Below are 25,871 nucleotides of genomic sequence, written 5' to 3'. Positions count from 1 at the left end.
AACAAACATCGTCAGGCCATCTTCCCCCTTTTAGACGATGAAACAGAGGATGCAGACATCTTTCGACTCATCCCTCGAAAGAGGAGGAGACAAATGGAGTCGACGGAGTAGGGTGGCTCCTCTGTGCCAGCAGGGATCGCATCACCAACCACTGCAACACAGAGGACAAGCGGAGAAAGGGTCGAGCACCAAACCCCGGCGCCAGTACTGGTTGTGGAAAAAGACTCGGTGGAACCCGCCGAGCACGTGGAGCAAGCGCGGTCGAAGAGACGCTCCTTCGCCACGTCATTCCATGCTTCCAAGCTGTAAGTATTTGTAACCTTGATGTAAGCTTACAATTTGTATTGAATAATAATGTCTTTTGAACTTTTCTCTGATATATTAGGTCGGCATCCACTGAAAATCCCGACCAGCTAGCCGGGTGCGGTGCGACTTCGCCAGCAATGGCAGAAAAAACTACCCAGCAGCCAGCCATGGAGGAACCTGTGGAAGAAAATCCACCAGCACCTCAGCAGATGAGCGGCTAGACGACAGTCCCCGAGCGACTGGTCGAGAAGAGAGCCGAGCCAAGTACAAGTGCTCCGAGCACTAACCCTGCTGAGGGGGACACTTCAGCGCCAAGGGGGCCAGACCAAGCTGAGGAGCAGCAGCCGGAGGTGGCACAGAGCATGCGTGCCGATGCTACGACTTGTGGGAAAGCCATAGTGGTTGCAGAGACTACAGACTCTAGACCAGCGCCACCTCCTGAACAAGAGGCCGAAGAGGATGAAGTAGAAGAGATCCTGGGCCGTCCCTAAGACCAACGACAACTTGTATATGTGTCGCGCTGGCGGAACGACGAGTGGGTTATGCATGAGGAAATCCCAGAGGTCGAAGAGACCCTAAAAGTTGAACGAACGATAAAGCGTCTGGTGATAGAAGTCCAGGTATATTTGGCTTGACCACTTGATCCTGCTATTTAGTCAAACTATCTGACTAAGCTTGTTTATATACAGGACTTGATGAAGACCGCAAAGTACCGAAAGAGGTGCTTCGACTAGATTGAGGGAATCATGGCCAACAATAAAGAACTAGCGGCCGAGGTGGAATGCTTGCGCCACCAACTTGAAGCCGCCGACCAAGAGAGGATGGAGCAAGAGGCACAGAACTAGAACCTGGTCGTCCAGCTCAGTAACAAAGAGCAGGAAAAAACAAGTAAGTTGTCATTTTATCACAGCAAGTGCATCACACGTGTTGTTGCATTGTTGGTAGTGACAGCTGTAGTGCAGGCTTAGAAGCCGAAGTAACCCACCTCCAGGAGGAGAAAAGCCATGTGACTGTAGAGTATGGTCGCCTGAAGGAGGACAACGAGAAACTGGCGCGCAACCAGTATCAACTCTAGGACCGCACAACCAAGATGAAGGATGAACTGAAAAGTAAGTGTTCCAGACCACCTTTCTCATTCTGTTGCCCGTCTTATCTTGTCATGCCGTTACATTTTGATGTCTTATATGGTTTGCAGTTTTAAAAGTCAATGCTAAGAAACATCTAGAAGCCGTGATGAAAGAACGTGACGGCTGGAAGGCACGATGCCTAGAGACCACCGAGGATCGGGATACATGGAAGAATCAGTGCTAGGAAGTGGCAACTAGCATTTTGCCCGTCCTCAACCATATCGACCCGGTGCTCACAGAGGAAGAGCCAAGGACGCCTCAGCTCGAACTGGTCGAGAGATGCAGAAAAGCATGGGGATGGTTCCAAGAGTTCGTGAAGGAGGTGGGTGAGGACACGAGTGCACATGTGCTAAGCATGGTGCGTGCCCACTACCCCCTGATCGATCTCAAGCGCCAAGAGGCTGGATACCCGAAGGAGGTAGACCCAGACAAGGCTGAGGAGCTTCGAATGGCCCAGCTGGACCTGTCGTCAAAGATAATTGGTGATATTAACCTGTGTGGAGGTGGGATAGCACCTGTACAGGGTACGCCATCGACAAGTCAGCTGGAAACGCCATCAGCCGCAAGCCAGCCGATGAAGCCTACGGTCTCGACTAGCTAGGCATCGGCGGGGCCATCCCCTTCAGCTCGACTAGCACAAGAGTCCTCGAGACTCGAGTAGGATATCGGAAGCCACGAGCAGTAGGTGCCGCGTGCCCTGACTAGCCAATGGAATAGGCTTAGAGCTGTAGAAGGAGGACATAGTTGTGTTATTGTAAACTTGGGCCTCTTCAGGCAAGCTTGTAATAACATAACTGTATATCATCATAAGCTTGTTTGCTTTGTATAAAACGTATTTAAGCTCGAAACTCATGTTGGTGTAACTAAGTGAGAATATGTTAACGTTCTGTTTAGTTGTACCATTTTGCTCGACACATCATCTCGAAAAGTTTGTGCAGCCCTAGTTTGCCATGTGGTCGGAGTGTGAGGTGCGTGACCTGTGCACACGTAGACGCGGACAAGTCAAACCAAGGGGGACCTGCCGATCACCCGTAACGTAGAGAGCGGATCCCATACATGTGTTGGGAGGAACCGGAGACAGGGCCTGCTCCGAAAACCATAGAAGGAGTGGTGGTCAACTTTTACTGGCTAAGTTAGAATAACCATAAAATTTGAAGTGACATATTAGAGTGGTCGGAGGAATCATAATAGCTTTATTGAAGTAAATCGAAAGTACAAGAGGAGTACATATCTCAGTAGTTAAGCATAGAAATGTCTAAGCTTGTCGATGTGCCACGAGTTTGGTACGTCCGTACCGTCCAGGTGAGCTAACCTGTAAGACATTGGTCGTGTGACTTCCTTGATCCTGAAGGGCCCCTCCCATGGGGTTGCGAGTTTATGGACACTAGTCTGGTTCATCTTCCACTTCAGGACCAGGTCCCCGACCATGAAGAACCGCTCTTGAATGTTCTTGTTGTAGTACCTGTGCAAAACAGCATGGTATTTGGCCATACATATACAAGAGTCGAGCCGCTTCTCTTCTGTGCTATTCACTTCTAGCTCCCATACTTCATTGACCTTGCCTTCATCGAAGTTCTCTACCCGTGCTAATCTGAAAGCTATATCTGCTGAGAGGACTGCCTTAGTGCCGTAAACCATAAAGTATGGTGAAACGCCGGTATTACGACTGGGCTAAGTCCTGAGGCCCTAGACCACTGCTGGTAACTCTTTGAGCCATCTTTCGGGAGCTTTGTCATTTTCTCTATACATCCTCTTCTTCAATGCGTCCAAGATCATGCCATTTGCCCACTCGACTTGTCCATTAGCTCTAGGGTGCGCCACCAAGACGTATTTTACTACTATGCTCCTTTCATCGTAGAAGTCCCAAAAAGCATTCCCGATGAACTGAGTACCCAGATCAGTGATGATGCTATTGGGTATGCTGAAACGGTGGATGACCTGGTCGAGGAACGTGACAGCCTTTTCTGAGGATGCCTGTACCAAAGGCATGTATTCTATCTACTTAGAAAATTTATCGATCAGCACAAAGACGCATGTAAATTTCCCTAGAACCGGTTTGAAGGGCCCGATCATATCCAGTCCCCAGCACGCGAAGGGCCAAGAGGCTGGTATTGTCTGGATCTCATGTGCTGGTACGTGGATTCTCTTGGCGAAGAACTGACAACCCTCACAGTGGTGGATTAGCTTCTCTGCGTCGGCTACTGCTGACGGCCAATAGAACCTTGCTCGGAAAGCCTTACCGACCAGCGTTCTTGAGACCGCGTGGTTGCCACAGGAGCTAGAGTGGATTTGGTCTAGGAGATGTTCGCCATCCTCCTGGGTTATACACTTCATCAAGATTTCCTCCTTTGCGTTCTTGCGCCATAGCTTGCCATCGATGAGCAGGTACTGCTTACTGCGACGCATCAGGCGCTCATTTTCTATCTGATCAGTGTAACCACTGCCATCTGTTAGGTACTTGATGAAAGGTATTCTCCAGTCGGGCTCATGAGTGGTCGGAGGTGGCTCGGCGGTGCTTGACACCGGAACCGTAGCCACCAATTGCTGGTCTAGAGGCTTGTCTACCGTGGAATCTTCCTCTTCGATGGAAGGCGTGAGTAGGTCTTGGACGAATACGCCATGTGGGATTTTGGCTTGGGATGATCCTAACTTTGACAGTGCATCCGCTGCTTGATTCTTGTCCTAGACCACGTGTATGTACTCGATGCCATAGAACCTACTTTCCAGCTTTCTGATCGATTTGCAGTATGCATCCATCTTTTCGCTGGTCATGTCCTAGTCCTTGTTGAGTTGGTTGATGACCAGAGCAGAGTCTCCATAGACATAGAGACATTTAACTCCAAGCTCAACCGCAATGCGCAAACCATGTAGGCATGCTTCGTACTCGACGGCATTATTAGATGATGGGAAATAAATCCTGAGGATGTACCGGAGCTACTCCTTGGATGGTGACACAAAAAGGAGTCCTGCTCCTACACCGTCAATGTTGAGAGAGCCGTTGAAGTACATTGTCCAATACTCATCGGATCCCGGAGAGGCCGGCGTGCTTAAGTCTGTCCACTCGACGATGAAATCGACGAGTGCCTAAGACTTGATTGTAGTACGGCTTGCAAATTCCAAGGAGAAGGGGCATAGCTCCATTGCCCATTTAACGATGTGCCCGTTCGCATCCTTGTTGCTAATGATGTCTCGCAGAGGGTACTCAGTCATGACCACCACGCGATATCCGTCAAAGTAGTGTTTCAACTTTTGGGATGTTATCAGTATGGCATAGATCAACTTCTGAATCTGTGGGTACCTGGTCTTGGACTCATTGAGTACCTCACTGATGAAATAGATTGGTCACTGTACCTTGTAGACGTGGCTGGGCTCATCGCGCTTGACCACCATGGCCATGGAGACCACTCAATTAGTAGCCGCAATGTAAAGTAGGAGTGTTTCATCTTCTCTTGGAGCAGCAAGGACCGGAGGTGACGTAAGGTATTGTTTCAGCTGTATGAAGGCAGTGTCTGCTTCCTCTGACCACTCAAACTTTTTGGATGCTTTGAGTAATTTAAAGAATGGCAATCCTTTTTTGCTTAATCTTGATATGAAATGGCTAAGGGTGGCCATGCATCCGGTAAGCTTTTGAACATCCTTCACCTTTTTGGGTGGCTTCATGTCCAAGACGGCTTTGACTTTCTCCGGATTAGGGCGTATGCCGTCGTGACTGACGACGTTGCCAAGTAGTATGCCAGAAGGAACACCAAAGATGCACTTCTTTGGGTTTAATTTCCACTTAAATGTGTTAAGGGCTGCAAAGGTGCGTTCCAGGTTGTCAACAAGGGTATGTGCTTCCTTGGTTTTGACAACTATATCATCAACATAAGCCTCGACGAGGTCGTCTTTTATCTCGTCTTTGAGGTAAGCTTGTATAGCGTGTTGGTAGGTAGCCCTGGCGTTCTTGAGCCCGAACGACATGGTCGTGTAGCAGTAGGCACCAAAAGGCATGATAAAAGATGTCTTGATCTGGCCATCCTTTTTAAGAGCGATCTGGTGATAACCAGAGTAGCAATCGAGAAAGGAAAGTAGCTCGCAACCGGCGGTTGAATCTACGACCTCGTCTATGCGAGGTAAGCCGAAGGGGTCCTTAGGGCAGTGTTTGTTGAGATCAGTGTAATCAACGCACATTCTTCATTCATTATTCTTTTTGCGTACAAGAACCGGGTTGGCAAACCACTCCGGATGATACACTTCTTTGATAAATCCGGCTGCCAAAAGCCGTGTAACTTCTACCCTAATCGCCTCCTTTTTGTCGCGAGCGAACCGTCGTAGCTTCTGCTTGATAGGTTTGGCCTTGCCGTTGACATTCAAGGAGTGCTCGATCAAGTTCCGAGGTACACCGAGCATGTCAGCAGGTTTCCATGCGAACACATCTATATTGCTCCTCAGGAACCTAATGAGCGCATCTTCCTATTTGGGATCCAGGTTGGCCCCGATAAGGGCCGTTCTGCTGGGATCACCATCGACCAGCTGGATCGCCTTGTGCTCCTTGGACTTAATGTTCTTGCATGGAGCCTCGAGCTCTAGGATCTCCAGGTGGTCGGCTGAGGTCTTCTTGGCGTCGAGCATGGTCTCTGCCATGCAAATAGAGAGGTCATGAGCCTCTGCAATTTTGAAACTATCGTCCTCGTAGGTATAAGCTGCGTACATGTTGCCTCGAAGGGTTAGAACGCCTTTCTCAGTAGGCATCTTGAGCACCAGATACCTGTAATGAGGAATGGCCATGAACTTGGTGAGCGATGGTCGACCGAGAATAGCATGGTAGGTATCGTCGAAGTCAGCGACCACGAAGTTGACGTAGTCGGTGCGGAAATGGTTCGGAGTCCCAAATTGCACCGGTAGCATGATCTGCCCGAGAGGTGTAGAGCTTTGTCCAGGGAGAACACCCCAAAACTATGCCTCATATGGCTTGAGGTCCGCCTGAGCTATCTTTTGGACGGGTAGACTGTTCTTGAACAGTATATCGATGGAGCTGCCGCCGTCGATCAGTACTCTGTCGAACTGAACCTTGTTGATACAAGGATCAAGGACCAGGGGAAAATGTCCTGGCTCAGGTATTGCGGCCCATTGGTCCTTTCTACTGAAGGAGATTTCACGGTGAGACCACGGAGGGAGCCGCGGATCGGTGAGGAGGTTGTCGGTGTTGGCCAGTTCAAGCAAGCACGGGTGAGCAGCTTGCGTTCTTGTTTGGTCTCGATGGACACTTTGCCTCTGATGATGGTGTGCACGCGATCGGTTGGCTTAACGTACTTGTGATGAGGGTCTGCATCGTCGTCGTCGTTATCCTCGTTGCGCTGTTCCCCTACGTCGTTAGGCTTGTCAGATGTATCCAAAGTCTGTTGACGCGTATAGATAGACTTGAGAATGCGACAATTCTCCATGGTATGGTTTGACTTAGGATGGAGCTGGCAGGGCCCTTTCAATGCTTTGGCGTAGTCATCTTCGTAATTATGACGTCCGCCACCTTTTTTAACGGTGTTGACCTCGCCGTCGTCTTCCCGAGCACGCTTGCTCCTGTAATCGTCACGACGGTTACGCCGCTGATTATGTTGGTCGTGGTGGTTGCGGGAGTCGTTGCACTGGTTGCGGCGGTCAAAATTATCGTTTCGACCATGGTTGACGTGGTAGTCATCGTGGTGTGGGGGATGGTCGGAGCATGGAACCCTTGCTGCTTCTTCAATAATTATCTTTTTAGAGTCGTCGGCGTCTGCATATTTCTTAGCGGTGGCCAGGAGCGCTATAACCGATTCGGACCTCTTGCGCAGGAGCTTGTCCCTTAGGGCATCGTGGAAGCGGAGGCTAGTGATGAAAGCCTCGATTGCCTCGTTGTCAGAGATTGATGGGACCTTGATGCGCATCTCTGAGAAACACCGGACGTACTCGCGCAGTGGCTCATCTTTCCGATCTCGAATCCGTTGCAGATTGTATTTGTTTCTTGATTGCTCGCAAGTTGCAATGAAATTGTCAATGAAAGCCTGCTTGAGCTCTTGCCAAGAATCAAAGTAGTTCGTCGGCAAGCTAACCAGCCATTGGTGACCTGCATGGCCAACAGCCACTAGGAAGTAGTTAGACATGACATGCTCATTAGCCATGGCTGATCTGCACGCAGTTTCGTAGAGCATGACCCATAATTTGGGGTTCTCCTTGCCGTCGTACTTCTGAAGTTTCTTGAGCTTGAAGTTCTTGGGCCATATGACTTGGTGAAGGTGCGGAGTGAACTGCTTTAGACCCGGCGGGCCATGGGCAGTGTCATATTCCATACGACAATAACTTTCATGAGATGCTCGATCGTTGGCTCTCTGGTTGATGCGATTGCACAAATCGTGTTCCCTAAGGTAGCGGCGGAGATCGTTATTGCCATCACGGCGATCCCGGTTGCCATCCTGATTAACCCTACGACCGCGGCGATTATCGTGATTATCTCGGCGGTTGTCATCCCGAACGTCGCGGCGGTTGTCCTCCCGACGGCGGTTGTCATCCCAACCACCATCATGACCGCCGTTTCCGCCTTGATGGTTGTCTGATGGGTCGTTGTTGCGCGAGCCACGTTGGTTGAGTGGCTGTGAGCGACTTGAGTATTGGCGGCTGTGGCTTGATTTGACTAAAACGGATGGAGCCCGGGCTTGATTCACCATCTCTGCGGTTTGAGCCATAGCAGCCATCAGATAAGCTTGTATATCATCGCGAACTGCCTGGGTTTCTGGGGTGTTGGGTAGCCGTTGCATTGTCGCCATGGCGATGGCTACGTTAGCGCTTGGAGTCCTGAAGACCTGTTTGTCCCCCACCCTGTCGAAAGCATTGTTGAGGTCACGTGGTTGGACCCTTATGCATTGTGCCTCCTCTTCTGCTTCAGCTTTGATTTGCCGGTGATTAAACTGGTCAATATTGCGTGCCTCGCGTGTGATTCTTTCTTGTTCTATTTCGCCAACTGCTGGCGGTTCGTCATTGCTGACAACGTTGATCAAACCCCCTCGCCTTGGTGGGAAAGACGGGAATTGTGGGAAACCCAGGGCATGGTCTGGGATATCTAGATCGTATTGGACGCCTTCATCGTCATGATGCTAGAGCTCGATGTGCACGGAGGCATTAGATGTGATGCCAGACGAGGAGCTAGAGTCACCCTCTTGGACCGTGTGGACGGATCCTTCTTGATAATCCTCAATCCGGATCATGTTGACGAAGTTGCTTGGCCTCGGACGAGGCTGGTGTACAAAACCCAGATCCGAGCAGTGTCGTATGTTATACGCGTAGTTGGAGGTAGCGTTGCGCAGGCCGTAGGGCTGGGCCTGGTAGTTCTCCGTCGAGGCTTCGTACTCGGAGAGCCGGAGACCCGTTGCGGAGGTTGGCCGGCGACGAGCGGAGCGCCCTTCAGGAGTAGATATGACCACGAGATCTGTACCAAGTCGTACAGGACGACTGGTCCGAGCTGGTCGGGTAGATCTGTTGTGGGATGCGATTACCTACTCATTAGGTTGACTTTGAATCGTACTTACTAGAGCTAGGGTTTTAGCGAGTTTGGTGCCGACCCGATCGATGGAGTCAAGCAGGTCGGTGTTGTCGATCTGCTTCCCTTTGTAGCGAGGAAGTGGATGACGGGTTGTCGGCGTGGCTGAAGGTGATGCGGGCGTGGTCGGAGCCAGATGTACCGTGGTCGGAGCCAGATCCATCGTGGTCGAAGCCGTATCCGTCGTGGTCGGAGCCGTATCCACCGTGGTCGGAGCCGTAGCCGATGCAGGTGAGGCAGTGGTCGGCGCAGACTGAATCCACGCCTCCTCCGTGGTCATGGCGATGAAGTCGTCGGAGCCGGTGGTCCAGATGATCTGGCCAACGGTGAACGTGAGGCCGTTCGGCGTAGCCATGGAGCCAGAGATGACGACCATCTTGTTTGCTTGGAGAGCAGTACGCACACCCCCTACCTGGCGCGCCACTGTCGACGAAATATGGTCGGCAGTCTACCTAGGGGTATGCCCAAGGTAGTAGATTGTCGGCAGACAGATGCGCAAGCCACAAACAAGATGGTGACGCAAGACACGATGTTTTATCCAGGTTCGGCCACCAAGAAGGCGTAATACCTACGTCCTGCGTCTGATTTGTATTGTTGTATGTCAATGAGAGATGTTTTTAGAGCGGTCCCCTGCCCGCCTTATATAGTCCGGGGGGCAGGGTTACAGATCTGAAAACTAATCCTAGCCAGTTACAATTGCTATATGCGGCCGGATAAGGATTCCTATTATAACCGACCAGGATCTTGCTTGATCGCCAAATCTGCCTTGACTCCTTGCGTGGGACTCCGATCAGGTTGGCCGAGCCGCGCGTTGTCTTTTGGTGGACCGGACCCACTGATTCGGGCCAGCCCAAGCCTAGCCGTAAGGATATAGGGGTTAATACCCCCACAAGTATATTATTGGCTGCATCTAGTAAAGTAATAAACAATATTAGTTAATACCTAAGGATGTACACATATACTGATGGATGTCCTCATATCCTGTTAAAAAATCTACATAATCCTTGAGATATGCTGTGGATTGGTTTATTATAAAAATCGACGTACGGAACCTGACATATACTTAGAGAGAAAATAAAGAAAAGTCAAACCTCTTGTTTGCAGGTTGAAGAGTTTTCTAAGTGGTAGCTGTACCAAGAAGCAAAGAATCATATACTTGTGCTATAATGTACAGTATTTAGGTACGTAACTAAATCAAAATTAATAGACAAGTTGCTCAAGGGGAGCATATGTCAACGCCGTCGTCTAAAATGTTATTTATTATAGTAACTATAAACAAAAAAGGATTGTAGCCGTAGGCCGTAACTGGACATATATAAAATGATGAAGCGTTTTCCTTGAGATATTTTTTTAATGAACCAGCACTGGTTGTTCCAATTTTTCTATTAATAGAGAAGAGAGTGAGAAATGCTCATGGAAAGGCCATAAAAAAAGAGAAAGGAAAATAAAAGTATGTACAAAAAAGTTACCCTCTCTCGTATAAAGACGCCAAGGGTTTTGATCCAACTAGGCCCCATGTTTTTGCTAGGCCCCATGTTTTTGCTAGGCTTCTTATACACTAGTACACATAATATTTCTACTAGTGGTATTTTTTATATTTTTACTGGCATTTTTACCAATCGCCATTATAAAAGGCCAGCAAAAATAAGCAAACTTTACTGGCGTCACTTGAGAACCGTCACTATTGGTGCCATTGTAAATTGATTTATAATGGCGGTTTTGCCATTGTAAATGATTTTTCAAAAAATGCAAATCAGGCTAAAAAAAAGCAAAAAATATATATATTTTTCTTATCTGAGGAGTCTCGCACTAGGGAACCACACATGATTTTGAGCATTTCTTTCATTTTTCAAGAGAAATACGCGCATACGTGATTCGCTGGAATCAAAACCTCAGGCCTCGTGCATTACACACCTTACCACTGCACCCCGAAGTGACCTATGACTTGGTAGCAAAATAATTCCCTTAGTATTAACTCTATCAGATTTTGAAATGGAGATTTGAAGCCCTAAATGGATTCAAATGAAAAAAAAATCAACTATAAAGTTTTAGATCTCGTCGAGATCCACAACTTTAATTTTGATTATTTTTCCATCCGAAGCCAATTGAGAAATTCAAAAAACATATATAAATTTTAGAATCATTAATCTTAAAACATAAAATCAGATGGTGTGCAGCCTTTCTCCCAAACTCGTTGAGCATAGCAGCACTCAGCAATCAAGTGGTGTGCAGTCTTTATCCTGTATTATCAACTAAGAGCAGCCCCAACACACCAGTGTGGCTAGTAGCCCTAACCTTCTAGACTCAAAGCTCCATGTGATAGGTATTGGTGGTTCCGCAGAGCAACAGAGTACCCTGCAGAAGCAGCAGCTGCCCCAACTGACAAAAGGCGGCAAAACTCGCGATGGGAGAGAGATGCTGCCTCAAAAGAGTGCCTGTGATTGCTGTCACCATTACTATAGCTCTGATAAATGCAGGGAGAAGGTCTGGCTAGCGTTGGGTAGGTTAGTAGCTCTAGTCTACGTATTTTCCAACTTTTTGTCAAAGCCAACGATGGTGTATGCTTGCATTGTTGCTGCCCGAAGCAAAACATTCAGGGGCTCCTGTGTTCTTGCTTCTATTTTAAATTTTAATTATGATTTTACCTTTATTTTTTTCCACTTTGTATTTTTACTCCTGCTTCCCCTACTCCGTGAACAGTAGGCAACGGTGTTAAAAAGTTTAAAGATGACAAGTTTGCCCTTCCGAATATTGCGTTTTTGCCCATATTTCAAACCCCAATTGTGATTTTACCCCCACTTTCTTCCACTTTGTGTTTTCACCCCTACTTTTCCAAAACGAAGGCTCCGTCTATCCCAATTCTTAACTCAGTTATCTATATCCGGATCAAAGCAATTAAAAATTAACAAAAGCCCAGTGAAAAGACAAACTTACCCCTTATCTCTCGGTCGTCTCTCTCAGGGTCGTCCCTCTCAACGCTAGCAGGCAGCGAGCGGCTGGGTGCGGCGGTGGCGGAAGGGCAGAGCCGCGTGCCTAGCAGAGGAAGGGGCGCGGGCGCGCGCGGCTTAGCCTGACGTGGGCGCGCAGCTAGGCACGCGGCTCTGCTTGGCGCGGGCGCGCGCAGCCAGGCACGCGGCTCTGCTTGGCACGGGCGCACGCGGCTTGGCCGGCGTCGCGAGCGCGCGTCTCGTGAAAGCAGCCAACCATGGAGCCAAAGACCCGCCTTTCTCTCTCAACTCTAGCAGATGGCTGGGTGTGGCGGCGGCGGAAGGCCAACAGCGGGCCCGGCGGGCGGTGTGCTGTTGGCCTTCCGCCGCCGCCGCACCTAGCCATCCGCTAGAGTTGAGAGAGAGAGAGAGAGAGGCGGGTCTTTGGCTCCATGGTCGTGTGGCAGAACCTCGTAAATTATAGGACCCACATGCACTTGCCACTGTCCAACGACCTTTGACAACTATGCATATGTTCCTGGTAACTTAAGAAGTCTGTCGGGTGTTCTCGGGGAACCCCGAATCATCCACGATTTCCGAACAGGATCACATTACAGAGTCATTGCAGTATTACAACATTTATTCAAATATTAACACCAGAGTAAAATAACGGAAGTCTTATGGTAACTTAGTTTACAAACCAGTTGTTTCAAACCTTACAAACTGAGTACGATTATTATTACAAACCATAGTAGTAGTGGAGTGGCATAATTAACATAAACATAACACACAAAATAAGCATCCTGCCCAAGGATCACACATTCACTTATCGTCATCGACATGAACAACAGTCATGCAGCAAAGTCCAAAACAGACCTGCTCATGAGGCTCACCTGCAACAAGGGTCAATGAACCCTGAGTACAAAAGTACTCAACAAGACTTAACCGAAATAAAACTGAGAAGACTTAGGAATGCAGGCTCAGGGATTCAAGGTATGGCTTTAGCAATAATCAAAGTTCTTTTGCGTAAAAGCTCTTTAACAAAATTTTAGTATTTCAACATTTAAACTTCATAAGAACCATATATGAATCTGCCATGATCCGTAATGAGATCATGAACTTCATATCAAACTCTTTCTCAAACCTTACTCAAGTTTCAGTTATTAACTACGATGATGAACAGTGAGTTGAGTCTCCATAACCGAGGAGCAACGACGATTCAAACCGATTATAAACCCAGCTGGGGATTCTAGACCACACGACATATGCAGGTCTCCGACTTACATATATCAACCTACCCTCAGATCTTCTAAAACAAGAACGGGTCCACGCCACCCGAGAATACAGTACTCCACCAATCCAGCCCATTGCCACGTGGGTATACACTATTTCCACCATCTCTCCACTCCTAGTGTGCGAGTAGCCATTCTCATAATAGAACAGCCGAGTTAAGGCTTACCGAAGTATGTGGTTAGTACTACAAAGTCTCACCTCATGTAATTCAACAACGGACAGACATTAATCGACACAGGCGGAAAGAAGCCGCTCACAAGACCTCCATGTCCTGTGGCTCTCACACACCGAGTCCACCCGGTCTAGATTTATTACTTCCCATGCTCATATCTCATGATAACATAAGTAACCAAAGATCCATTTAAAACTCTTAGGTGACAGGTAATCACCCGGCTAAGCAGAACTAAGCATAACTAGTCATTTATGAATTAAAACTGGTAACAAGGTAGATATGGAAAAATAGGGTTGGTAATGCATCAATTAGGTTTCCACTTGACTCCTAATCACTTAATGCAGTATATAAAAGCAAAAGCGATAAAATTTGTAAAACACAAGGTAGGGTTAAATGCTTCCGGGGCTTGCCTTCGTTGACGGAAAAGTTAGGTTCCTGCGACATTCCACAATTATCCGATCCGACCTCAACAGACGGATTAACCTTCTCCACAACTTGATTAACTACCACGTGTTTACCTTCGTTCACTACACGTAGTAACAATGTCATGTTTAACATGATGCGGAATACGAAACATGATGCTTGATGATGGATGCAAAATTAACAATTCGAATACAACTTTCCTTCGCGGTATAGTTGCAAGTCAAACTAACTAAACCTTTTTTGTAACACACACTTCAATTGCCAAGGATCATTACCAACTAATGACCCAAGGTCATCACTCAATCAAAAATTCAAGAAAAACCTAAATCATTAAAGGTTACTATTTGCTTTTATAAATTAATTATTTAATTCAAAATTATGAAATAAATCAACTTGTTCCAATTGAGCTCAAATTTTTTTTAAAGGTTCATCACATGATACGTAAGTGGAAAAACAAATTTCATAATTTTAGGATAATTAATTAAGCCTAGAAAAATCATGGAAACCCATTTATTAATTAATTGAGTAATTTTCATCACATTCAAAAAGTACTGAAAAACAATATTTCATATTTTTTTAAATAATATACATCACAAAGAGGTCACACAAAAATTTTCATAATTTTTGAAACTTTAAATAATTCTACACAAAAATAACAAAAACTATCACTATTCATTCAAATCTACAAAATAGAAAAATCCATTTTGAATGCTGAGTCACTGATAACCGACCCCACATGTCATCTTCAACCTTCGGCGCTGACCACGGCAACGATGCGCTGACCAGCGATAACTCGCCGCCGGTGAGATCACTGGCGACAATGAAGTCACCAACACGATCACAACAACATGGCGCATCGATTTGTGGCACTAGCGAGATCAATTATGAACTGGACCAAGCACTACGCCGGCCATGGCAGCCACGACTACATGGCAGCGCTACACCAGCGACAGGAGACCGGTAATGGTGAAACAAACAACTCGGGAAGAACCAGGAGCTCACCCCGATCACGTTGAAGGCGATGGATGAGCCGGAGGAACAACGAAGAGGCAGGTCGACGGTCCCAGCAATCACGGCGGAGCAAGGATCGTTGGTGGCGGTGTTTCGGTGACTGTGGTGCACAAAATGGTCACTCAACCGAGCACAAAGCACCATGGCATCATGGCGAAGCTGAATCAAGACTCTGCAAGGTTAGAGACTCACCACAGAGCTCTGGCCACAGTGAAGTGGGATCACCGGTGATGCTGCCGGCCGCGAGGAAGAAACGTGACGAGCGGCGGTTCCCGGCGAAGTCTGGAGACCAGAGCTAGCTGGCTGGATGCGCAAGAACTAGGCAGAGCTAGAACAGGCTTTGCTGAGCTAGCAATGGCGCAAGGTCGACGGCGAGAGCTCGACGGAGTTGTGGCGACAGCGTCGGGAAAACAGAGGAGAAAGAAAGAAGAACGGCGACGACGTCTGAGCTTTATAGGGCGGCAAAAACACAAGGAGGCGACACGCAGTGGCCTGCTTGTGCCAGTGTGAAGCCGAGGGCAGCCACAGGCACGACTGGAAAGCCAGGAGAAGGACGTCGGCGGTGACAGCTGCCCGCGGTTACTGTTCAGCATACTTACAAAATTGCCATTCGTCAAAATTTCCAAATTACTCCCAAATTTGTATAACAACTCAAAAATCTCCAAAAATAAAAGTTGCTCAAAATTCAAAGTTCTACAACTTTGCTTTTATAACCACCCCCTAATTCGGTCTATATTTTGAAATGCAAATTTGAATTCAAATAGGGGACATTTAAAGAATTTTGCCTTTTCAAATTACTTCAAATTTTTCATAACAACTTTGAAAACTCCAAAAACAAACTTTGTATAACTTGACAAGCTCTACACTTTTGCTTTTAGGCTCAACCCCAAAATATGCCTTAAGGATCAAGTTCTAATTCTTACTAGTTTAAGAGATTTTTAATTTAGAAGAGAGGTACTTGAAACTGTAAAACAGAATTCAGTTTTAGAATTTCAAAAACAGTTTGATTAGCAATGTTTGGGTAATTAAATAGTGACTAAGAATAGATCACACACTTCAACCAATATCACCACTTTAAAGTACAAGTTTTGTACCAATCACTGAAATAAAAGTTGTCCAACTTTTACTTGTGAAAATTGATTTAATAATTCCCCCAAAAAAATTGAACTCCATTACAATTGAAACAAGGACTTAGTCAAAATGGCTAAGTATGAGAAGTAGTTATTAAATTCAATATTTGAGCTTAAATTTGAACATGTTTGATTCAAAAACACAACATATCTTTGATACTAATGTAAAGCATCAATTTAACACTTTAAACTTTATTAAGAAAGAATTTGAATTGTTTAGGAGATTTTCACACAAAAAATTCACAAAGTTTCTTAATCACTATTATTGAGATTATTTCATGTAACATATAAAACACTCCATAAAATAACATTTGCATACTATAATATAAACATGAAATGCATTCATGAGTTGATGCATGATGATTATGCATAATGATGACATGATCACCTTCTTAATTTTTTTAACATCAGGGATGTTACAATCCTTCCCCCTTAAAGAAATCTCGTCCCAAGATTTAAAGTCCTAGGGTAATTAATGGAAAAAGGAAATGTGTCAAACACATTAACCTTCAAGTTGTTCATAAAACAACAAGAGTTGACTTGAAATTGTAAACGAGATCCAAAGACAATTGTAAGGGACAAAGGATTTAGTAACTTCAATGGAATGATGGAACATGAATTCCAAGTGAGAGTTCCAAGATGAGTGAATCACATTAATTGCGGAGCTATAATGGATCATGACCGCAGACCTCGATACCAGCGAGCGCCCAGCAGTATTTCCTTATGGCTGCAGTCCACAGAAGACCCCAGGTTTCGACGTGGCACCGTAAATCATGGATCATGGCACCACCATAGGGCACAACTAAAGTAACTCACAAGTCACAAGTAACATTTGTCAAGCTAGCAAGATCAAGGAACTAGCATGTGTTGCATTAGGAGAGACCAAGACATGACACATGCATAGGTTTGAGAAGTCAAGGATTAGTCCCAAGTTTCAACATTTAGTAGATGGGGAAAAATTAAAGTGCATCAAAAGTTCCAAATGATGTAGAACTTATGAGCAAAAATAAGCAAGGAGTGGTTTACTGGCAAAGCCTGGTACATGACCAGATTCATTGGGACAAAAATAGCTATAACAAGCAATAGCCATTCTCTAAATGGAAGGAGGAAGTTTTAAACATCACTATATTTCAACTTTATATGAATAATTATAACCAGAATATATGTAGTGTTTCATTAATGACATGATGCATGAATCGTCCTTACGAAACTTAAACATCAAAGCTTATAAGGCACATAAACAACAGTTGTTTTTATATATGGCATAATAAGATTACTACTCCACCACACAAAACCTTTTTAATCAAATAAGGAATGGAGAGAAAGTAATAAGATAAGTCAAAAGTAATTTGGACCAAATTAACAAGTTAAATTTAGTCATCCCAAATCATTTTAAAGTTTTTGTAAATCAATACAACAAAGACTTTGTAATGATCGCTCTGATACCATTCTGTGACAGAACCTCCTAAATTATAGGACCCACATGTACTTGCCACTGTCCAACGACCTTTGACAACTATGCATATGTTCTTGGTAACTTAAGAAGTCTATTGGGTGTTCTTAGGGAACCCCGAATCATCCACGATTTCTGAGCAGAATGACATTATAGAGTCATTGCAGTATTACAACATTTATTCAAATATTAACATTAGAGTAAAATAACGGAAGTCTTATGGTAACTTAGTTTACAAACTAGTTGTTTCAAACCTTACAAACTGAGTACGATTATTATTACAAACCATAGTAGTAGTGGAGTGGCATAATTAACATAAACATAACACACAAAATAAGCTTCCTACCCAAGGATCACACATTCACTTATCATCATCAACATGAACAACAGTCATGCAGCAAGGTCCAAAACAGACCTGCTCATGAGGCTCACCTGCAACAAGGGTCAACGAACCCTAAGTACAAAAGTACTCAACAAGACTTAACCAAAATAAAACTGAGAAGACTTAGGAATGCAGGCTCAGGGATTCAAGGTATGGCTTTAGCAATAATCAAAGTTCTTTTACGTAAAAGCTCTTTAACAAAATTTTAGTATTTCAATATTTAAACTTCATAAGAACCATATATGAATCTACCATGATCCGTAATGAGATCATGAACTTCATATCAAACTCTTTCTCAAACCTTACTCAAGTTTTAGTTATTAACTACGATGATGAATAGTGAGTTGAGTCTCCATAACTGAGGAGCAACGACGATTCGAACCGATTATAAACCCAGCTAGGGATTCCAGACCACACGACATATGTAGGTCCCCGACTTACATATATCAACCTACCCTCGGATCTTCTAAAACAAGAATAGGTCTGTGCCACTCGAGAATACAGTACTCCACCAATCCAGCCCATTGCCACGTGGGTACACGCTATTCCTGCCATCTCTCCACTCCCAGTGCGCGAGTAGCCATTCTCGTAATAGAATAGCCGAGTTAAGCCTTACCGGAGTATGTGGTTAGTACTACAAAGTCTCACCTCATGCAATTCAACAATGGACGGACATTAATCGACACAGGCGAAAAGAAGCCGCTCACAAGACCTCCATGTCCTGTGGCTCTCACACACCGAGTCCGCCCGGTATAAATTTATTACTTCCCATGCTCATATCTCATGATAACATAAGTAACCAAAGATCCATTTAAAACTCTCAGGTGACAGGTAATCACCCGGCTAAGCAGGACTAAGCATAACTAGTCATTTACAAATTAAAACTGGTAACAAGGTAGATATGGAAAAACAGGGTTGGTAATGCACCAATTAGGTTTCCACTTGACTCCTAATCACTTAATGCAGTATATAAAAGCAAAAGCGATAAAATTTGTAAAACACAAGGTAGGGTTAAATGCTTCCGGGGCTTGCCTTCGTTGACGGAAAAGTTAGGTTCCTACGACGTTCCACAATTATCCGATCCGACCTCAACAGACGGATTAACCTCCTCCGCAACTTGATTAACTACCACGTGTTCACTTCATTCACTACACATAGTAACAATGCCATGTTTAACATGATGCGGGATACGAAACATGATGCTTGATGATGGATGCAAAATTAATAATTCGAATACAACTTTCCTTCACGGTACAGTTGCAAGTCAAACTAACTAAACCTTTTTCGTAACACATACTTCAATTGCCAAGGATCATTACCAACTAATGACCCAAGGTCATCACTCAATAAAAAATTCAAGAAAAACCTAAATCATTAAAGGTTACTATTTGCTTTTATGAATTAATTATTTAATTCAAAATTATGAAATAAATCAACTTGTTCCAATTGAGCTCAAAATTTTTATAAAGGTTCATCACATGATAAGTAAGTGGAAAAACAAATCTCATAATTTTAGGATAATTAATTAAGCCTAGAAAAATCATGGAAACCCATTTATTAATTAATTGAGCAATTTCATCACATTCAAAATGTACTGAAAAACAATATTTCATATTTTTCTTAAATAATATACATCACAGAGAGGTCACACAAAAATTTTCATAATTTTTGGAACTCTAAATAATTCTACACAAAAATAACAAAAACTATCACTATTCATTCAAATCTACAAAATAGAAAAATCCATTTTGAACGCTGAGTCACTGACAGCCGACCCCACATGTCATCTTCAACCTTCGGCGCTGACCACGGCAACGACGCGCTGACCAGCGATAACTCACCGCCGGTGAGGTCACTAGCGACAACGAAGTCACCAACACGATCACAACAACATGGCGCATCGATTTGTGGCACTAGCGAGATCAATTACGAACTCGACCAAGCACTACGCCGGCCATGGTGGCCATGACTACATGGCAGCGCTACGCCGGCGATAGGAGACTGGTAACGGTGAAACAAACGACTCGGGAAGAACCAGGAGCTCACCCCGATCACGTTGAAGGCGATGGATGAGCCGGAGGAACAACGAGAGGTGGGTCGGCGGTCACAGCGATCATGGCGGAGCAAGGATCGTCGGTGGCGGTGTTCCGACGACTATGGTGCACAAAACGGTCACTCAACCGAGCACAAAGCACCATGACATCGTGGCGAAGCTGAATCAAGACTCCGCAAGGTCATAGACTCACCATAGAGCTCTGGCCACGGTGAAGCGAGATCACCGGTGACGTTGCCAGCCGCGAGGAAGAAACGTGACGAGCGGCGGTTCTCGACGAAGTCTGGAGACCAGGGCTAGCTGGCTGGATGCGCAAGAACTAGGTGGAGCTGGAACAGGCTTTGCCAAGCTAGCAACGGCGCTAGGTCGACGGCGAGAGCTCGACGGAGTTGTGGCGACGGCGTCGGGAAAACAGAGGAGAAAGAAAGAAGAACGGCGACGACGCCTGAGCTTTATAGGGCGGCAAAAATGCAAGGAGGCGACACGCAGTGGCCTGCTTGTGCCAGTGTGAAGCCGAGGGCAGCCACAGGCACGACTGGAAAGCCAGGAGAAGGACGTCGGCGGTGACAGCTGCCCGCGGTTACTGTTCAACATACTTACAAAATTGCCATTCGTCAAAATTTCCAAATTACTCCCAAATTTGTATAACAACTCAAAAATCTCCAAAAATAAAAGTTGCTCAAAATTCAAAGTTCTACAACTTTGCTTTTATAACCACCCCCTAATTCGGTCTACATTTTGAAATGCAAATTTGAATTCAAATAGGGGGACATTTAAAGAATTTTGCCTTTTCAAATTACTTCAAATTTTTCATAACAACTTTGAAAACTCCAAAAACAAACTTTGTATAACTTGACAAGCTCTACACTTTTGCTTTTAAGCTCAACCCCAAAATATGCCTTAAGGATCAAGTTCTAATTCTTACTAGTTTAAGAGATTTTTAATTTAGAAGAGAGGTACTTGAAACTGTAAAACAGAATTCAGTTTTAGAATTTCAAAAATAGTTTGATTAGCAATGTTTGGGTAATTAAATAGTGACTAAGAATAGATCACACACTTCAACCAATATCACCACTTTAAAGTACAAGTTTTGTACCAATCACTGAAACAAAAGTTGTCCAACTTTTACTTGTGAAAATTGATTTAATAATTCCCCAAAAAAAATTGAACTCCATTACAATTGAAACAAGGACTTAGTTAAAATGGCTAAGTATGAGAAGTAGTTATTAAATTCAATATTTGAGCTTAAATTTGAACATGTTTGATTCAAAAACACAACATATCTTTGATACTAATGTAAAGCATCAATTTAACACTTTAAACTTTATTAAGAAAGAATTTGAATTGTTTAGGAGATTTTCACACAAAAAATTCACAAAGTTTCTTAATCACTATTATTGAGATTATTTCATGTAACATATAAAACACTCCATAAAATAACATTTGCATACTATAATATAAACATGAAATGCATTTATGAGTTGATGCTTGATGATTTTGCATAATGATGACATGATCACCTTCTTAATTATTTTTTTAACATTAGGGATGTTACTGGTCGGCTGCTTTCACGAGACGCGTGCTCACGACGCCGGCCAAGCCGCGCGCGCCCGCGCCAAGCAGAGCCGCGTGCCTAGCTGCGCGCCCACGTCAGGCTAAGCCGCGCGCGCCCGCGCCGCTTCCTCCGCCTGGCCGCACGCGCCCGCTCACCGCGCCCGCCCGATGGCCCGACGCTGCCCTTCTGCCACCACCGCCGCCGCACCCAGCCGCCCGGTGCCTGCTAGCGTTGAGAGGGACGACCCTAAGGAGACTACCGAGAGATAAGGGGTAAGTTTGTCTTTTCACAGGGCTTTTGTTAATTTTTAATTGCTTTGATCCGGATGTAGATAACTGAGTTAAGAATTGGGGTAAACAGAGCCTTCGTTTTAGAAAAGTAGGGGTAAAACATAAAGTGGAAGAAAGTGGGGTAAAATCACAATTGGGGTTTGAAATAGGGGCAAAAACATAATATTCGGAATGGCAAACTTGTTATTTTTCAATTTTTTTAACACCGTTACCTGCTGTTCACGGAGTAGGAGTAAATTGAACCTTCGTTTTGGAAAAGCAGGGGTAAAAACACAAAGTGAAAGAAAATATAGATAAAATCACAATTGAAGTTCAAAATAGGGGCAAGAACGCAATAGCCCCCCCCAAACATTTACATTCTTATGGACCCCAAGCCTTTCAAATTAGCGTCTTGTAGACGGTTGTTGTTGAGCCTAAGTTATTGCGCTCTATATGCCGAGGTTGTCGTGTATTCTCCGCACTGACTCCGGTTGTCCCCGGTTATATGACGTCACAGACCGACACTGCGGTGGGTAACTCCGGGGTCCAGCAGAGCAGCGGGTGAAACCAAAAAATGACTTTACTGGGGGCACCAGCTAGCTGGGCAGCGGTAACACAACGACACACGGTGTGTGGGGAGGGAGGACTGACTACACTGCACCGTGTGTTTCCGTGTATGATCTCTTCAATTCAACCTTGTCGTCCAGTACGGATATTTGCTGGAAGAAAGAAGAAGGCGCACCTACCAACTTCTACTTGCACGCCGCGCTGTGCTCGGCCACTTGCAGCCAAAACAAGGAGGCCCAAAACTGCAAGCCGCGCGCGCCGCGGACTGATGACCCCAGGGGAAGCGGAAGGGGAAGAGCAGGCAGGCAGGGACGCGGAGGCGGAGCCTTCGTGGACTCGTCGTCCTTCCCCTCCCCCCGCTCGCGCGGCAACGACCGGTCGCCCGGTCTCCGTCGTCGTCTTCCGCCCCCTCCGCATCTGCAACGCACAACTTGGAGTCGTGCACCTCTGCTCCGCTCCGCCGTATAAGCGCCTAGCTAGCTCATGTCTTGTATATATATATATAGGCGCCCCCGTCCGCGCTGGGAGTAGCACGGATCAACCAACACAACAGGTAGCTGAACCCCCAGAGGCGGCCAGAGCAACCGCACGGCGCACGCAGCTTTAGTTTAGTTTCTCCTCATCGCAACCGCAGCGCCGTCTCCAGCTCTCCTCCGGCGACGGCGGAACCGTCTCTGCAGCAGGCGCAGGGAGGGAGCCGGCTGGAGATGAGTCTGAGGCTGCTCACCACAGAGCGCAACCACCTTCTCTCCCCGAAGCCACAGAGCCCGCGGGATGCCGCCCTGTCGCTGCTGAGGTCACCCAGGCTGTCCTGCAGCGGCAGCAGCCCCAAGCCGAAGGCCGCCAAGATAGCGCACGGCGGCCTGGAGCGCTCGCTCAGCTTCAAGAACTGGGAGGCGGATGCGGCGGCCGCAGCCGCGGCGGCCAGCCGGGGCGGCGGCATCAACGGCGCGCGCCCGGGCACCCTGGCGCTGCAGCACCACCAGCAGCAGAGCCCCCGGCGCGTGGTGTCCGTGTCCCCGCACCCGCAGGCGCAGGCCATGTTCGAGTACATCTCCCCTCGCCCCCGCGTGGAGCTGGACCAGGCGGCCACCAAGCTGCAGAAGGCCTACAAGGGCCTCCGCACGCGCCGCAACCTCGCCGACGGCGCCATCATCGCCGAGGAGCTGTGGTGGAAGACGGTCGACTCCGTGTACCTCAACATCAAGTCCATCTCCTTCTTCGACGAGGACAAGCAGGAGACCGCGGCCTCGCGATGGTCCAGGGCCGCCAAGAGGATCGCCAAGGTCGGCAAGGGACTCTCCAAGGACGACAAGGCGCAGAAGCTCGCGCTCCAGCACTGGCTCGAAGCGGTAAGCACTTGATCTCTTTCTTCTTAATTTCTTGGATCATTAACTCCAATCATCTGCTTGTTTGTTTGTTTGTTTGTTTGTTCTCATCATCTCATCCTCTGTTTGTTCAGATTGACCCGCGCCACCGCTACGGCCACAACCTCCATCTCTACTACGACATCTGGTCCGCCAGCTCCAGCTGCGAGCCCTTCTTCTACTGGCTGGATGTCGGCAACGGCAGAGACTTGCATCACGAGAAATGCCCACGAAGCAAGCTCAACTCGCAGCTCATCATGTACCTCGGACCAGTACGTGCCCGGCGCCCCTCCTAAACGTCCATCCATCCATCCTTCCCATCTTCGTATATCCGTATCTGACTGTTGCTTCGTTATTGTTCAATCTCGATGAGCAGAACGAGAGGGCGGCGTACCAAGTGGTCTTGGAGGAAGGCCGGCTGCTGTATAAGCAGAGCGGGGACCTGGTGAACACGAACGAGGAGTCCAAGTGGATCTTCGTGCTGAGCACCAGCAGGTCGCTGTACGTCGGGCAGAAGCGCAAGGGCAAATTCCAGCACTCGAGCTTCCTGTCCGGCGCCGCCACCTCCGCCGCCGGCAGGCTGGTCGCCAAGGAGGGCGTCCTCAAGGCCATATGGCCCTACAGCGGCCACTACCTCCCGACCGAGGAGAACTTCAGGGAGTTCATCACCTTCCTGGAGGACAACAACGTCGATCTCGCCAATGTCAAGGTAATAAATCAGTCACCAGTCTGCATCGATTGTTTGTCTCATTGAATGATTGCCAAGGAGGGCTTGTTGGCTGACAAAATGTTTATCATCAGCGATGCTCGGTGGACGACGACGAGTACCCGTCGTTCAAGAAGCCGGCGGCGGCTCCAGAAGAGCAGCAGGCAGCAGAGGAGGCCGCCCCAGTGGCCACCGAAGAAGCCGCTGCACACGCTGAGGCCGTGGAGGACCAACAAGCAATGGTGGAGCTGCCCACGGTAGACATCGTGAAGGAGGAGGACACGGCCACGGACACCGCCGCGGACGTGCAGGAGCCGCCGAAGATGATGATGGCCAGCCGCCGGCCGTCGTTCAAGTGGTCGACGCCGACGGGCGCGCGCATCGGGTGCCTCCAGAACTACCCGGCCGACGTCCAGAGCATGGCCCTGGAGCAGGTGAACCTGTCGCCGAGGGTGGCGCCGTCGCCGAGGCTGCCCATCCCGTCGCCGCGCCCCAGCCCCAAGATCAGGCTGTCGCCCAGCCTGCACTACATGGGTTGCCCCACCCCGACGGCCACGGGCGCCAGCAGCAGGCTCGCCATCCCGAGCCCGGCCAGGCGCTCGTCGCCCAAGCAGCACTTCATGGGCTTCCACACGCCCGCCGTGGCGCTCACGCTCCCCAAGCACAAGGCCAAGTGATCTGCCCATTGCTGGCTTGCTGCTCATTGACACCTCGCCGCAGCGCCGTTTTCCATGGTGCTCCTGCGTTGCGCCGTTCTTTCCTTTCACTCTTTCAGCCGTTAGTTTCAGCACGAGGCAGGGTTAACAATTTTGTTCGTTGGTTGCTTGATTTGTTGTTGTATGTAAACAACATGTTTTAGGTTGCGTTCTCTGATCGGGTACCATTCTTTTGTGCGTTTCTTTATCATCGTCTTTTGACCTGAGGTGCTTGCGCTCTGCGTGCACACTACTGTATATATATGTACAATTCTAAACTACAGGCTGCAAGGCGCCTATGTGCAACCTGAACCTGCAGTTTCTCAGAGAAATGTAGCACTGACTGCAGGATCCTTTTTGAATAAAAGAATTTGTTATGAATATCAGCATCTTGGTGTTAACTGTCACAATAATTCGTGCTTTCGTTTTCCTGTATGTGTTTTCTACTACGTACGGATCTTCGAGCGATACTTAGATGGATTGTTACATCTGAGTTTTGTGCATAACGATGAAAGTACAGCACTCCTAAAAGGCAAAGGTGAACAAATGTCAAATCTTGTCAAAAGCTAAAAAGGTAAAAGGGCGAAATCTCGGAAGAAGGTCAATTTCCAGTATAGAACAATGGAAATCCACAGGAAAAGGGTCAGGCGACGAAACCGGCGCCCGGACGCGTGTTTCTGGCCTTTTTTTCCTCTCTTCGGCTGACGTTTCGCGTCTTGGAAATGGAATTCTGCTTTGTTCTCAAGTACAGGCGTACAGCTTGCGTTTTGACTTGCGAGAGGCCACAAGTCCACTTTCAGAACCAGAGCCCAGAGGAGCTAACTTAAAATTCATCAATATTTCACAAGTGTCTGCTGCAACTTGTTCAAGCTGCATCTGATATTTGGAT

The 25,871-nt window shown here is 46.9% G+C and overlaps 1 protein-coding gene across 1 annotated transcript; it reads left to right on the top strand.

Moving 5' to 3' along the window:
• The first annotated feature begins 22,437 nt into the window (after nucleotides 1-22,437).
• On the top strand, nucleotides 22,438-25,362 carry LOC136452314 (IQ domain-containing protein IQM1-like). Its single transcript, XM_066452931.1, has 4 exons — nucleotides 22,438-23,566; nucleotides 23,677-23,853; nucleotides 23,958-24,290; nucleotides 24,383-25,362. Exons 1-4 carry the CDS (start codon nucleotides 22,922-22,924, stop codon nucleotides 24,962-24,964), a joined length of 1,737 nt encoding a protein of 578 aa, XP_066309028.1. The 5' UTR covers nucleotides 22,438-22,921; the 3' UTR covers nucleotides 24,965-25,362.
• The last annotated feature ends 509 nt before the right edge of the window (nucleotides 25,363-25,871 follow it).

The sequence above is a fragment of the Miscanthus floridulus genome, chromosome 5 (genome assembly GCF_019320115.1).
Source record: "Miscanthus floridulus cultivar M001 chromosome 5, ASM1932011v1, whole genome shotgun sequence".
In the NCBI taxonomy this organism is placed as follows: Eukaryota; Viridiplantae; Streptophyta; class Magnoliopsida; order Poales; family Poaceae; genus Miscanthus; species Miscanthus floridulus.
The sequence above is the reverse complement of the archived record's forward strand: the minus strand, read 5'-3'. Positions and strand labels throughout refer to the sequence as shown.